This window comes from Ursus maritimus, unplaced genomic scaffold (genome assembly GCF_017311325.1).
Source record: "Ursus maritimus isolate PB19 unplaced genomic scaffold, ASM1731132v1 scaffold_25, whole genome shotgun sequence".
Taxonomy (NCBI): Eukaryota; Metazoa; Chordata; class Mammalia; order Carnivora; family Ursidae; genus Ursus; species Ursus maritimus.
In genome coordinates, this window is record NW_024425008.1 from 9,407,300 (window position 1) to 9,423,062 (window position 15,763).

At 37.5% G+C, this 15,763-nt stretch overlaps 1 protein-coding gene across 1 annotated transcript in view; it reads right to left on the reverse strand.

Annotated features, from left to right (window-relative positions):
• The window catches only part of PPP4R4 (protein phosphatase 4 regulatory subunit 4), a 101,756-nt gene that overhangs the window by 47,779 nt on the left and 38,214 nt on the right, over positions 1-15,763 (reverse strand). Inside the window, exons 4-5 of the mRNA XM_040641486.1 lie at positions 1,924-2,071; positions 1,352-1,425 (exon numbers count right to left, since the gene is read on the reverse strand). Of these exons, the coding sequence (XP_040497420.1) occupies positions 1,352-1,425; positions 1,924-2,071 (222 nt within the window). The remainder of the gene's footprint in view (positions 1-1,351; positions 1,426-1,923; positions 2,072-15,763) is intronic.

Sequence of the window (15,763 nt, forward strand, 5' to 3'; positions counted from 1 at the left end):
ATACACGAGAAACAAATAAACAAATCAAAAAATGGGCAGAAGATATGAACAGACACTTTTCCAATGAAGACATACAAATGGCTAACAGACACATGAAAAAATGTTCAAAATCATTAGCCATCAGGGAAATTCAAATCAAAACCACACTAAGATACCACCTTACGCCAGTTAGAATGGCAAAAATAGACAAGGCAAGAAACAATTGTTGGAGAGGATGTGGAGAAAGGGGATCCCTCCTACATTGTTGGTGGGAATGCAAGTTGGTACAGTCACTCTGGAAAACAGTGTGGAGGTCCCTTAAAAAGTTAAAAATTGAGCTACCCTATGACCCAGCCGTTGCACTACTGGGTATTTACCCCAAAGATACAGACGTAGTGAAGAGAAGGGCCATATGCACCCCAATGTTCATAGCAGCATTGTCCACAATAGCCAAGGCGTGGAAGGAACCGAGATGTCCTTCAACAGATGACTGGATTAAGAAGTTGTGGTCCATATATACAACGGAATATTACTCAGCTATCAGAAAGAACGATTTCTCAACATTTGCTGCAACATGGACGGCACTGGAGGAGATAATGCTAAGTGAAATAAGTCAAGCGGAGAAAGACAATTATCGTATGGTTTCTCTCATCTATGGAACATAAGAACTAGGATGATCGGTAGGGGAAGAAAGGGATAAAGAAAGGGGGGGTAATCAGAAGGGGGAATGAAGCATGAGAGACTATGGACTATGAGAAACAAACTGAGGGCCTCAGAGGGGAGGGGGGTGGGGGAATGGGATAGACTGGTGATGGGTAGTAAGGAGGGCACGTATTGTATGGTGCACTGGGTGTTATACGCAACTAATGAATCACTGAACTTTACATCGGAAACAGGGGATGTACTGTATGGTGACTAACATAATATAATAAAAAAACATTAAAATTTAAAAAAAAAGAATATGAATGCCCTCTGACCTCCTAATTCCACTTTTTTGGAAGCTACAGTTAAGAAAATTATCTGAAAAACTTAAAAAGCTCTACAGAGATGCTCATTAATGCCGTATCTTAATAATAAAATACTGAAAGCTGGCTTAAATGTTTAACAAGTAAAATATTTTGTATCTACTACCAATGAGTTTAAAATAACAGGAAAATAATGCTAAATGATTTTTCAGATTTTGGCTAAGTCCAGAACTGTGATTTTTCTTGCTACTATTTTCTATATTACTCATACTTTCTATAATGAACATGTGTTGCTTTCAGAGTGGGAAATAACCTTATTTTTCTTTTTAAATACCACTTTTTTATCAAAAACAAAACCAAAACTTAATAGTATTTATCAAAAAAAAAAAAAAGAAAGAAAATGTTACCTCATGTCTTAGGGTTTCTTTGGGCAATACTTCTATCACAGACAGAAGAGTCTCCAGCCATGCGTTGCTCACACCTGATCGACACAGAAAAAACTCGCCAAATTAAATGTCTCACAAATTTAGTTTCAACTCAGCCATTAAGTTACAACAATATTTAATGATAAAATGGGATGTTTATTTTTATTACTATTTGAAAAAGTTGCTCTATTTTTTTTTTTTTGCCTTAGCCAACATCTAGAAAACATTTACATCTTAAAAAATAATATGCGGGGATATTTTTCAGCCAAAATGTATATTTTTTTTGCTGTATAATATTATACACATAAAAATTGTAAAATCCACAAATTCTAAGAAGAAAGTATAGATCATAAGAAGAATTAGTGAGTCTTCACCGTACAAGGACACTGAACTTTGAGGGTTTTATAAGGAAAGAGCCATGGCTGTTTTTAGTCACACTAACGACCAGCATGGCCTCATTCGGTTATCCTCATCCGGCTAACAAGATCAGAAAACATCACGGCCACGTCCAACACACAATAATAGGTACAGAAGAAGCCTGCCAGGCTGCTGACCTGCGTCCCTGTGCTCCAGATGGAGCAGGATGACTTGGAGGAAGGAGTGGGTATAGGTATGAACTGACACCGATTCTTCCTGCAGAATGGTCAAGAACGACACCGCAGCTGTCAACTGCATTTCCACTCCCGCAACATGCAGGACTTCCTGCGTAATCAGAAAGAGTTTGCTATTACAGAGATGAGAGATCAGAAACTCTAAGTTCTAAAAATCTAGGGTCAGAGAAACCAAACATGGTCATAATCCACGAAATAACTCTATCTGACCTTTAAGGGTATGTACTTCCTCTGATTACTTTAAGAAAACTCTATTAATTTGCTCCTTATTGTTTAACTTATTACACCACAAAAAAGTTTAAATGTCTTAGGCATATTCAAAATAAAATAAGATTCCATTGCTTTGTTAAATGAAAATTATAAATATAAATAAACCTCTAAATAATAGAATAGGGATTTTTGATAGCTCTCAATTTCTATTCTTGCTATTGTATTGTAGTTTGCCATCATACCTAGAATAATAATGTCAAAGGTCAGACAATCACATGTGTTTTTGTTACTTGTATTTCTGCTTCAAAAAATAAACATAATGCATTTTACTATAAAAAAGGAATACACTTAAGATTATACAAATGTATTTTCCCCTTGAAACTCTTGACAAGTACATAAATGACCAGGCAGTAAACTGTTTTTAAAAGGAATTTTTTAAATATAAGAATGTTTCTAAAAATTAATTATATTCATAGCCATCTCCATTCACAATTTTAAAAAATTTAACATATATTCAAAGTTAAAAACTACATGATCTATTAGTTTTCAATACATCAAAAAGTAAAAAAAAAATCTTTCATATAAACCTCATCAAAGATATTACCTCTACTACTCTAGGAGTGTGTGTGTGTGTGTGTGTGTGCGTGTGTGTGTGTGCGTGTGTGTGTGTGTGTGTAACGTAAAGGTAGCTAAAAGAATTACTTTGCTTAATCAGTTATGTCGATTATGGGAATTACCCTTGAATGCCTATTTTATAACTAACATAATAAAGTTGGTAGAACAACATGGAACTTTCAGCCATAACACAGTTTCATATCTGTGACCTTAAGAAAATTAATCTCTCTGTATTATTTCCTAATCTATAAAATGTGAATAGTACCATCTTCTCAGAGATTTAAATCATTTAAGCAGAGCTTTAAAGATGTACCAATTTGTGCAAATGGGCATTTAAATAATGACCACTGGCCATCCACCAGTCTCCTCTACGAGGCTATCTAATAGGATTCTCATCTTGTCCGCACCTAAACTGATCTCTCCCCAAAACCTGCTCCTCCTCCAGTCTTCACCTTGGTAAACAGTGAACGACAGCCCTGCCCTTCTGGTTGCCAGTGCAGAAACTCTGGGGCCAGTCCTTAGCTCCTCTCGGTCCCTCACTCACCACTGATGGCCAACCAATCCTGATCCAATCTGACCACTTGCCATCTCCACCACTACCACCCTGATCCAAGCCACCATCACCTCCAGCCCGGATTATCCCAGTAACCTGTTAACTAGTCCCTAACTGCCCCTCTACTGTCTAGTCCCTGTACAGTAGCCAGAGAAATTCTTACCAAAAAAAAAAAAAAAAAAGTTGGATCATGGCACTTTTCAGCTCAACACTCTCCAGGGGCTTTCCATCACACTCAAAATAAAAGTCAGCCCTTGCAATGACTTCCCAGATCTGTTCCCACTTCCCACTTTTCCCAGATTTCCACTTAATTGGCTCCCTGATCTCTCCCAAGCCTCTATTCAAGTATCACCTTTCCAAGGACCTCCCCACTCCAGCTCTCACCATCTCCTTTATATTATAGGTGTATTATCTCCGCTATCCAACATGCTCACGTGCTTATGGTCCATCTCCCACCCCTAAACACGAGCTTCACGACTGCAAGAGTTTCTGGCTGTTGTGCTCACAGCTGCACCCCACCTCCTAGCACACAGCAGGCACCCAGTAAGTAACTGCCAGATGACTGAGTATCTCTTACCCTTTGACCTAAACTTTCTGCTCTTGATGCTCTCTCCCTTCACATACATTTTTCACATCTCCTAAAAGGTGGCTTCAAGAGATTTGGAGGTGAGTCCTAAAGATTAGGTATTGGTAGAATTAGACACAAGCAAAGCAAAAAAGGATCCCATACAAATGCATTCTCAATCCTCTCTCTATCACATCAGTAAGGAGACATTCCTGCCATTCTCTCCACCAGCATCTCTGCAACCATGATGCACACCAAGTACTCAGACTTCTCGATTCGTATGGTGGGACCACGGCCAGTCATCATTCTGGGAGATAGCAAGTCATTTTATAGCAGAAGAAACAGACTCGGGGTTGTCCATGTTCTGCTGAAGGCCAGCGAGCTAGTGATTGGCAACTCTTAAGACTTAACCCTTGTCTGCCTGATGCCAAAGCTAAGTACTGAAATTCTTCCTCATGGATTCTACACTTCCAGTCGTCATTTAAGGCATGGCTTAAATCAACCCCAAGCCTTACATGCAGTAGTGTGGGAGATCTGGCAGTGGCTTTACTGTGGCAAATGTTTAAGCGGCATGGTTAATTCCCAGAAAACCTACTACACATTCAGACTTTTGTATCACACACACAAATGTTATTTCACAAGGTTTTTCAACCAATCGCTAATTACATATCTTAAGAGTTCTTGGCTGAAAGAAAAGGAGAAGGAATGACAGGCATAAAGCAAGGCAGCAACTGGTCTACGAAATCAGTCCTCCTGTATCTCCCTGTTTTACTGTTTCCAGAACAAACACCTGTTCCACACTAAGCATCTTGGATTTGGGAAACACTCTTAATTAAAAGATCTGATGTGGCCAGGATACATCACTTACAGGTTTCGGAACACACAGCTTTTATTTAGAAACAGAATGTATTTTGCAGGGAAAAATTGAACTATATTGTGTGGGCCAGTATACATTCCGGGTCACAGGAGTCTGCGGTTTTAAGTTCCAAGAGATGTAATTCTGCCCCCTCTGAAAGTCATTAGAGTCTTGGGTTTTGTATGTATGCAAACTTTATGGAAAAGAAGAACATGAGAAGCTCTCCAACTTCATATCTTCTTACTGCATTACTTAGTCTTGACTCCCGCAGCAACACCCCAACTATTCTGCATTTAATTTTCGAAAAATCCTCAAGTCTTATCAGGATTTGGCTTTTTCTCTTGTTGTGCTGACTTCAACATCTGGGACTGTCCACTGTTAAGAAACCAGCACAGACTAAGAGATTTTATCACTGCTAAAAATCAGTTGATTTCTAAACATATTTTTCTGAAATATAATACAATAAGAGTTTGACACTTACCAGTAAGTGTTCTCCTCCACAGAGTCACACCCTCTGGACAAACATAGTGAGATCCATACTCTCTGGGTAAATAAGTGTGCATCCTCATGGACCTTGGAAGACACTGAAAAGGAAATTCCTCTATTGCTTAAGTGCATGCCTTAATGCCAGTTATGCTCCTCTTACATACTATTGTATGGCTGGCATTCCAACCTAAATTCCTCAAAAATGAAATGAGACATTTGATAGATGAGTACATGGTATATCTCCAAATTTAAAAAACTATTCCCACTCAAGGAAGGAGAATGTCCTAGACACTTCTCTGTTTAAATTCATTCCATAGTTATTAGCATGAATAGTACAAGAGAGCGTTTTGTAAAATAGCTATAATACAGTCCTTGCCTAGAGGACTACTGCTCTGTCTCCAATAAACCCACATTGTATACATCAGGAAGATATTTCTCTTTACAATACACGACATAGAGAAACATTAGATAAATCACTAGCGTATTCCAAAAGAACAAATATTTTGGATTCACACATTTGGAAAATAAACTTACTGAATTAAACTGGTAAATATATTTACCACAAATGGTGCTTGGCTAAAGGTAAGGAGCCTTAACACTACAAAGTATCTTTGTATATTTTTAGAGAGAATATCATTGTTTGTTTTGAAATTAAATAATAGGAATCTAAATATGAAAACAATGAAGACTTGGGACATACAAAATATCTGGGGTTATGAGGGTCATAATTGTGAGAACTTTTAGTGACTAACAGTAATGGTAAACAGCTCTTTTCACTATGAAATGATAATATTTATATGACTTTAAAACTGAGTTAAATATGAATAATTGGAACATGCCAACTCAGATACCTTTAACAATTCACTATACCTCTTTTTATTTTCCCTGTAACTGGCTGCCATGCTCTTCACTAAAATAAAGGGAGAACTAGCTCAGAATCTGAGAGGGAAAATGGGAAAATAAAGTGGAGACATAATTTCACCCCCACTAAGAGGGATGTGTTTTACCCTTCTTTAAATCTGTGTTTCAGTGATTAGCAAGGTTCATGAGGAGGTACACATAACAATATCCCAAAGATCTCTTTCCATAAAGGAAATGCCAATGCCAACAGTAACTCTCATATCACTACTGTAGATGTGTGATCAAGTATCCCTTTCGTGCAAAATCATGACAACACCAAACAAAGAAATACATTTCATGGCAGTGGTTTTGAAACTGAACTCCTAATTGGGCTACTCTGCCAAGTCATTTTTACATATAATAAATTAGGATCATGTAATCTCACAATTTAGGCCTAGAATGTAAATACAGAGCTATATATGGGTCCCTGGGTGGCTCAATCAGCTAAGTGTCTGCCTTCAGCTCAGGTCATGATCCCAGGGTCCTGGGAGCGAGCCCCACATCAGGATCCCTCCTCGGTGAGGAGTCTGCTTCTCCCACCCTCTGCTCCTCCCCCTGCTTATTTGTTCTCTCTCTTTCCCTAATAAATAAATAAAATCTTAAAAAAAAAAAAAGAGCTATATAACACTGCAAAGAAAAGATGTGCTTATCAAAGAAATATCTATTTGCTGGATACAGTACTGTCAGTAACCATATCAAATGATCCATTGCAGCCATATTTAATTAGTCGAATATATTTTGATAAAAGTAAAAGCTGTTTTCTTGGAGGGGGGAAGCAGCACTGAAAAGTGGCAAATGTCTATAAGCAAGTGGAAGTAGGGCTTTCTTTCTTGTAGTCTATCCTAATCTAGCCCCTTCTAATCTTTCTCTTAAAGTAGCCCGATGAAGATCTAATTCTGATAGTATAATTATAACTTCATTCATAACTATTTATTAAGCATCACACAAGGTATTCTGGGAAATTGGATAAAAGTCAAATATTGTGCCCCTACCTTTGAGGGACTCCTCTTGCTTCTATATATTCAAACATTCAACAAATATTTAGTGACATTCAAGGCACTATGCCAGGTGCTGGAGACTTAGCAATGAGCAGGGCTAGCATTGTACCTGTTAATACTGTAGTTAAAACTGTGGTAAGAGCTAAGGATGAGGGGCGCCTGGGTGGCACAGCAGTTAAGCGTCTGCCTTCGGCTCAGGGCGTGATCCTGGCGTTATGGGATCGAGCCCCACATCAGGCTCCTCCGCTATGAGCCTGCTTCTTCCTCTCCCACTCCCCCTGCTTGTGTTCCCTCTCTCGCTGGCTGTCTCTATCTCTGTCGAATAAATAAATAAAATCTTTAAAAAAAAAAAGAGCTAAGGATGAGAAGCACAGATGGTATAAGAACATCTAACAGGTGACCTGATTTCTGAGAGGGGATCACTGAGGAGTGACAACTGACTTGTAAGAAAAGAAAGAGATAATCAGACAAAAGTTGGGATAAAGAGAGGTAAGAAAGCAAGAAGAGTAAGAAAGCAAGCACTCCCGGCACTGAGAAGTAAAAAGGTGCATGGTAGATTCAGAAACTCAAAGATCAGTGTGCCTAGAACACAGAGTGAGAGGAGGGGCTGACGCTAGTAAAGTAGAAAGAGCCCCAATTATGTAGGGCCTTAGCCTCAATTATGTAGGGCCTCTCTAGCATTCAGCAAATTATAGTCTTAAATGCTTTGAAATAGCATGCTGACTATTAAGATGAAAATGAGTCAGAAAGTAGTAAGATAGGGTGGAATGGGAGGGAGGTGGTGGGCAGGGATCACTTGCGAAACTATCACCCTCATCCAAGCAAACCGTCATAGTAGCTTGGACGAGGGTGGAGCTGGTGTGGTTGGAGAGAGGTGGGTGGATTCAACAGAATATTGAAGACATAACATAAACAGGACTGCATAAGCGAGTAGTGAAAGAAGAGATGGTATCAAGGATGACTCCCAAAATTCCTCCTTGAAAACCAGGGGGATAACAGTGTTACACATTAGGACAGGGGACACTGGAGGAACCCCAGGTGGTGAGGGGAAATGGCAGGAGCTGAGTATTGGACTTGTTAACTCTGAGAGGCTTTTGAAGCATCCAAGTAGGGATTACAAAAAGAAAATTAGCACATACAGATCCGTTGCTCTGAAAGGTTGCTGTGAATAAGAGAATTTACATAGGATAGGTACAACTTATATAGATAATTATAAAGACTTGAGTGTAGATTAGATTGCATACACAGAAAACAGGCTGAAAGTGGAGATCTGCTAACTGTAACATAATTTCACCCCCACAAAATAAGGGGACTGAAGAACTCAAAGTTTAAAGAAAGAGACCCAACACAAATGTTTTGGCGGGATATTTAAAGTGTAAGATTATTCCTAACACGTCACTAGAAAACAATCGTTTTGTGTGGTATAAGGGTGATGGCAGGTCGTGGTGGAAAGGTATATGCAGGTATACAAACAGAAACATTTTGGGTTAATATCATTCCAAGATTAAACCAAGAAGAATAAAATAAAAGGAAAGAGAACTTCGTAATGGCAGACTAGATCATTCTAATCAGCTCTCCTGATGACGATAATTAGTAAAAAACCGGACAAAACACAAAATTCATCTGCATAAAGGCATATGGAAACTAAAAAGGCTACCCATCCAAAACTAAAAAGTTACCCATCCTAGATTACTCATCACTGGAATAATTACCCACCCAAGATCTAAGAGACAATGGCATTCCAGAAAGGTAAGCATGTAATTTGGGGCCTGTTTTTCCTCTGCGGTCACTTGATAATCCTAGAAAAGGTTCCTGAGAGGCTAAGAGCTTAAGTGACTTTTTTGAGTCTTGTGGAGGCCCCAGTGGGACAGGCCCCCTGGGATAGGATAAGGATGATCCTGAAGCAGACTGGCATTTGAAGGACGAGTAGCTCAGCTTCAAACCATCCAATGCCGGACACTGGATTAACTGAGACTTTATTGTTAGTGCAGGTAAGTGGCTCTCAGAAGAAAACATATTCCTTTCTAGAGGAAGATATCACACTGAGGCTCAATCTATTTCTACAAACAATTTATCAAATACAAGATCAAACACACAATCAATAATATGCAGATACATGAAGAGATAAGATTATATGAATGAGAACCCGAAGCAGAAAACAGAAATACACCAAAAAGCACTCCGGTTATCTGACACATATGTGGTTCAAGGGGACGTGGCCGATTTTTAAAAGAGCTAATTAGAAATTCTAGACCAGAAAAGTATAATAATCAAATTCAGATCAGATGCAAATGAATTGGTAAACTGAACTATGGGTCAGGATAAATCACTTGGACTGAGTCACAAAGAGAAAAGAATGGACAAGAAGGTAAAAGACATAGAAGATACCATGAAAAGGTCTAATATTTGCAAAATTCGAGTCATAGAAGAACAGAGAGAGGATTAGGCAGAAGCATATTAGAAAAATGTCTGAAAAGATAATGGTCAGGGTTTTTAATGTAAATATTCTAATAAGTGTATAGATTTTTTGCATGTATCTAATGACTAATGAGACTGAGCCCTTTTCTTATGCATACTGGCCATCCGCAAATCTTCTTTGGTGAAGTATCTGTTCAAATTTTTTGCCCATTTTTTAAAATTAGGGTCCTCCCCCCCTTAATCTTGAGTTTGGAGAGTTGTGTATCCTGAACACATATCCTTTATCAGATATGTGATCCATGAGTATTTTCTCCCATTCTAGGTCTTCTCTTTTTATTCTCTTAACAGTGTCTTCTGAAGAGCAGAAGCTTAAAATTTTCATGAGGTCAAACGTATCAATTTTTTCTTCTATGGATCATGCTTATAGTGTCATATGTAAGAAACCTCTGACTGACCCAAGATCACAAAGATTTTGTTTTCTTCTAGAAGTTTTTACAATTTTAGTGTTTAACAGTTAGGTTTATGATCTATTTTGAATTAAATTTTTGTCCATGGTGTGAGGTATGGACTTTTTCCCCAATTAACCCAGTGTCGTTTCTTGAGAAGACTAGACTCTCTACACTGAGTCTTTGCACCTCTACTGAAATTCACTGGCAATGCATACATGGGATTTGTTCTTCCTCTGTATGTGTCCTACTGATTTAACTTTATATAATTATCACATACTCTTAATTGCTGTAGGTGTATAATATGCCTCAAAATCAGGCAGCAAAAGTCCTCCAACTTTGCTTCTCTTTTTCAAAGTTGTTTTGGCTATTTTTGGTCCTGTGTATTTTCACGTGCATCTTAGAATTAGCTTGTCATTTCCTACCAAAAACAAATAAAACAAAAACCTAACCTGCTGGAATTTTTATTATTTTACATTAAATATATAGATTGATATGAGAAGAACTGACATTTTAACAATATGGAGTCTTCTGATCCATGAACATGGTGTTTCCATTCACTTAGTTCTTACATTATTTCTCTCAGCAATGTTCTACAGTTTTCGGTATACAGTTTTTACATATCATTTATCACACTGATCCCCAGGTATTACATACTTTAATGCTACTGTGATAGTTTAAGAAAAACTTCAATGTCCAGTTGTTTGCTGCTAGTGTAGAAATACAATTGATTTGTATATTGATCTTGTATCCTCCAAACTTACTATACTCATTTAGTTCTACTATTTTTCTTTCGTAGATTCCATCATAGATAATGATGTTATTATTTAAAAAAAAAAAAAGACCATAATTACTTCTTTCTCTGCAATGTGAGTGCCTTTCATTAAATTTGTTGCCATACTACATTGCCCAAAATGTCCAGTATAACATTGAACAAGGTGGTAAGAGTGGACACTCTTGGCTTATTCCTGATCTTAGGGGAAAGCATTCAGTCTTTCACCTTTAAGTATAATGTTACCTATACATTTTTCAGAGAATTCTCTCTATCCCTAGTTTGCTGAGTTTTGTTTCATTTTGTTTTGTTTTTCAGGAATGAGGGTTAGATTTTTATCAATGCTTTTCCTAAATCTACTGAAAGGATTGAATGGTGGTGTATTTTTTTATTTTTTCCTTTTTTTAGTTTGTTGATATAACTCACACCGATTCATTTTTGAATTTTGAACCAACTCTAAATTCCTGAGATAAATCCCAACTGGTCATGATGTATTATCCTTTTATTATGTTGCTGAATTTTATTTGCTGTTTTTCAGATGTTTGCATGTAAGCTCATGAGGGTTATGCATCTATAGTTTTTTGGTCTTGTAATGTCTATGTCTCATTTGGGTATCAGGGTAATGTTGGCCTCATAGGATGACTTATTCTTACTTCCTCTATTTCCTGAAGACTTTGTGCAGAACTGTTACTTCATTTACATTTACCCAAATTTTTACCATTTCTGGTGCTCTTTATTTCTTCAGGTAAATTCAACGTCCATCTCTTATCACATTACTTTTGCCTAAAAAACTTCCCTTAGCATTTCTTGTAGAATAAGTCTGGTACAAAAATCCTTTTGATTTCTATTTGCCTAAAGAAAATAGCATTTTGCTTTCATTCTTGAAAGATATTTTCACTGGATGCAGATTTCTTGCTGACATTTTTTTCTTGCTTTTAGTACTTCTAACATTCCACGGTCCTCTAATCTGCATTATTTCTGACCAGAAGTCTGCTTTACTCTCACCTTTATTCCTGTGTTTGTAATGTTTCTTTCATCTCTGGCTGCTCCCAAGATTGTTTCTTGCTTTATTATTTTTAATATATTCAGCAGTATGATCATGATGTGCCTAGGGGTGCATGTGTTTGTGTGTTTATTGTTGTTCATTAACTTCAGAAAAGTCTTGGCCATCATTTCTTCAAATAGTTCTTCTTCCCTGTTCTCTCTTTTCTCATTCTGAGACTCCAACTGCACATATATTAGATCACTTGACATTGTCTCAAAGCCATTTGATGCTCTCTCCTATTTTTTCACTGTTTTACCTTTGTGTTTCAGTTTGGATACTTTCTACCTACAAGTTCACCGATTCTTTCCCCATCTGTGTCCAAACTGCTGATAAGCCCATTGAAGGAAGGCTTCATCTCTGATGTCATCCTTTTTATTTCTAGCATTTTCAGCTGATCATTTTATAGCTTCCATTTCTCTGCTGAAATTCCCTCTATGTCCATGAAGATCAGTCTGAGGAAATGGGCCGTGTTGTGTTCCCGTCCCCAGGCAGCAGCAAACCTGCATCAGCAAGGGAGAGTCTCTCCAGTCTCCTGTCCTGCAAGGCAAGGAGGCTTGTGGAAAACAGCCTCCTAGTGGGTGCAAAGTTCCCTTGTGTCTGGAGCTCCAAGTTATTCTAAACTGATAAGCTAGCCCACAATCAACCTTTAAAAACTTGTCACAATTTTGGCTGATTGTTTTCTAACAACCTTATGTGGTGGCCAGTTCTTCCTCCTATATTCCATCAAAAGTCAGTGTCCCTGTACCCCATCTTTCCTCAGAGGGGCTGTCGCTCTTCTGAATTCAGCTTTCTTGGTTGCCAATCCATATGGTGATGACTATATGGATTCTGTGACTAACCTACTGTTGTTAGAACAGGAGTAATGTTTTCTTGCACATTTCAACATCCTAAGTAGAAGTGGAACTGACTGCTTTGTTTTTGAGCCCTGAATAGTCCTTCCTCCTTTATAAGCTTAACTAAACATTTAAAAGAATGCTTGCTGTACTTTATCTAGAACTTCCAGATGTTCTAATTTGAGAAACTTCTAGGATATTTGGTTTGCCACTGCCAAAAGGTTAGTTAATCCATAAAGTTTTAATCAAACATTACATATCTGTATTACAGTATAGTATGTAAATATTTTCTAGGTTTTATACCTTTCCAAGGATTGTGAATAAAAATATGTACAAATGACCCTAAATATCACTCAAATGCCTTAAATCAGAAGCAATATTCAAGTAGTAACAGTGGTCCCACCATCACAGAAATAAAGGATTTCTTAATTAAGAATTTTAAAAGTTCTAGTTTATTTTTATGGTAATCAAGGTAAAAATAGCAAATGAATGACTAAGAAACTCATGTGAGAACACCAGTCTCCAACAGAATTTACTGAAAGGCAATATTTTTAGGTTTATTAGGAATATTAGCTAATACAACATTTTTATATGCTCAGAAAAACTATATACTCAGTAAATGCTTCCACTGAATATAATTACTGTGAAATAATTAATGATGTTAATCTATTTTATCCTTAAGCACAAATAGATAAAAAGACACAACATAAACATTATTCTCAAAATGTGTGTGGGTCAACGTACTTTTATTTTTGAACTATAAACCGCAGAAGAAAGAGTAATTTGTATCGTCTGCTCATGTTCCCTAATTCCTTTGGTTAATACTCCCTCTCTCTTTTTTCTTTTTTTTTAAGTGAACTAAAAAAAATGTTATGTAATTTTATGCTTCCTAGCCCACAAAACCTCCTAGTAAGGTCAATTCTAACCCCGATGGTTGTTTCCCATTAGCTTACATTTTAGGCATTATTTCATTCTCTTCCTTTACATTAGAGTGTCCCTAAATGCTTAGCCTGTCAACGCACTACCACGCTGTGCACTTTTTAGGACCTGTAGGGTGTCTGGAACACCATGTTCTGTTTATTATGTACAAATGTGTTGCTTTCACAAAATCCTTTTGCTTTTCTCAGGACGTAACTTTTAACTTATCCCAGAAAACATCACCTACAGTGAGGAAGACAAGTACTTTTACTTTTGAGCTTTTAGTAAATCAAAGAAAAAAGCAATTTGTATCACCTGTTTATGCTCTTTCTTTTAGTTAAGACTATTTCTCTTTTTCTTGGTGACCTGCACAAAATCAGTTATGTAATTTCATGCTTCCTAGAAAGCTCCCAACAAAATATTCAGTCAAACACTGAATTTTTTAAGCCTGGATCTTCTCAACCGTGAAATGAGAATAAATACATTCTGTAGAGTTGTGATGAGATGTTTAAAAGGGTGTGATAAAGCAGTGAGCACAGTACCTGGCCCACAGAAAGTGTTCCTTACGTTATGTATGATTGGTTAACCACACATCTGTACCACTTGAAATAAGACTTTAAAACTAAGTAAAGCTAAGCTTTTTATTCACATATATCTATACATACACAGTAAAGGTTTTCTTTAAAAATCTGAAAATGAAATCTTTTTTTAAAAAAATTCCACCTATATTCAGTAGATATAAAATACTCGAATAATCACATTGGCAGAAACTTATAATATTTTTCTATTATTTCCATTAATGAAAATAATGCCATGTAAAATTAATAAAAGTAAAACGAATGAAGTTTTTCAGAATCAGACTGGTAGACCACATCTGCTCATCTCAAATGACTAAACTGCATATTGACTGATTATGTCTCTTTTATTCTTTCCTTATTACGCATCTTTCTCCCACTCCCCAGAAAAGGTGTCTCTAGGACCATAAGTCAGCATCATATCACTCCACTGATATTCTGTTTTTACTTCTCATCCAGGAATGTCATCAGTGGATCAGGCCAATGTGTCATTGGTCTTTTAGGCAGACGCTTACGGTCTCAAAATACTAAGTTCAATCAATGCCCATTTTTAAATCATGGCTGAGTGCCTATTATTTGCCAAGCACTGTTCTAGGTTCTGGCGATACTGTGATCAATCCAACCATCAGAGATTCCACTCTTAAGGCAGAAAGAGAAAAGAATGGTAAGGGATGAGTTCAGAAAACTAAACAAGGTCCCTTAAGGGCATGGTAAGGAGTTTTATTCTATCTGAAACGGAAAGTTACTTTTATTAGTTTCTTGTGGCTGCTATAATAAAGTACAATAAACTGAGTGGCTTAAAACAACAGAAATGTAGTCTCTCGGGGCGCCTGGGTGGCTCAGTCATTAAGCCTCTGCCTTCGGCTCAGGGCGTGATCCCGGAGCCCTGGGATCGAGCCCCACATCAGGCTCATCTGCTGGGAGCCTGCTTCTCCTTCTCCCACTCCCCCTGCTTGTGTTCCCTCTCTAGCTGGCTGTCTCTCTGTCAAATAAATAAATAAAATCTTAAAAAAAAAAAAAAAAAGAAAAAGAAATGTAGCCTCTCACAGTTCTGAAGGCCATAAGTCCTAAACCAGCATTAATTATCCAAGACCAAAATGCTGGCAAGGCCACGCTCCTTCTGGAGGCACTAGGGTAGAATCCGTTCCTTGCTCTTGCAGCTTCTAGTGGTTGCTGGTATTCTTTGTCTTGTGGCCACATCACTCCAGTCTCTGCCTCCTTCTTCACATGGCCTTCTCCTCCTCTATGCCTGGGTCAAATCTACTTCTGCTTTCCTCTTGTAAGGATACATGTGATGACATTTAGGACCTACCCAGACAATCCAGGATAATCTTCCTCTCTCCAGACCCTTAACTACGTCTGCAACAACTCTTTTTCTAAATAAGGGAACATGTATAGGTCCCAAGGATCAGGACCTGATCTCTTTGGGAAGCTGTATCTTGCCTGCCACGCCACTTGAGTAATTTTCATGCAAGAAGATATTACCAATGCTTTTAAAAGATCTCTCTGAAGAAAAAAAAAAAGAGATAACTATCATGATGATGGAGGTATTAATTAACTTGATTCTGGTACTCATTTCACAATGTATAAATA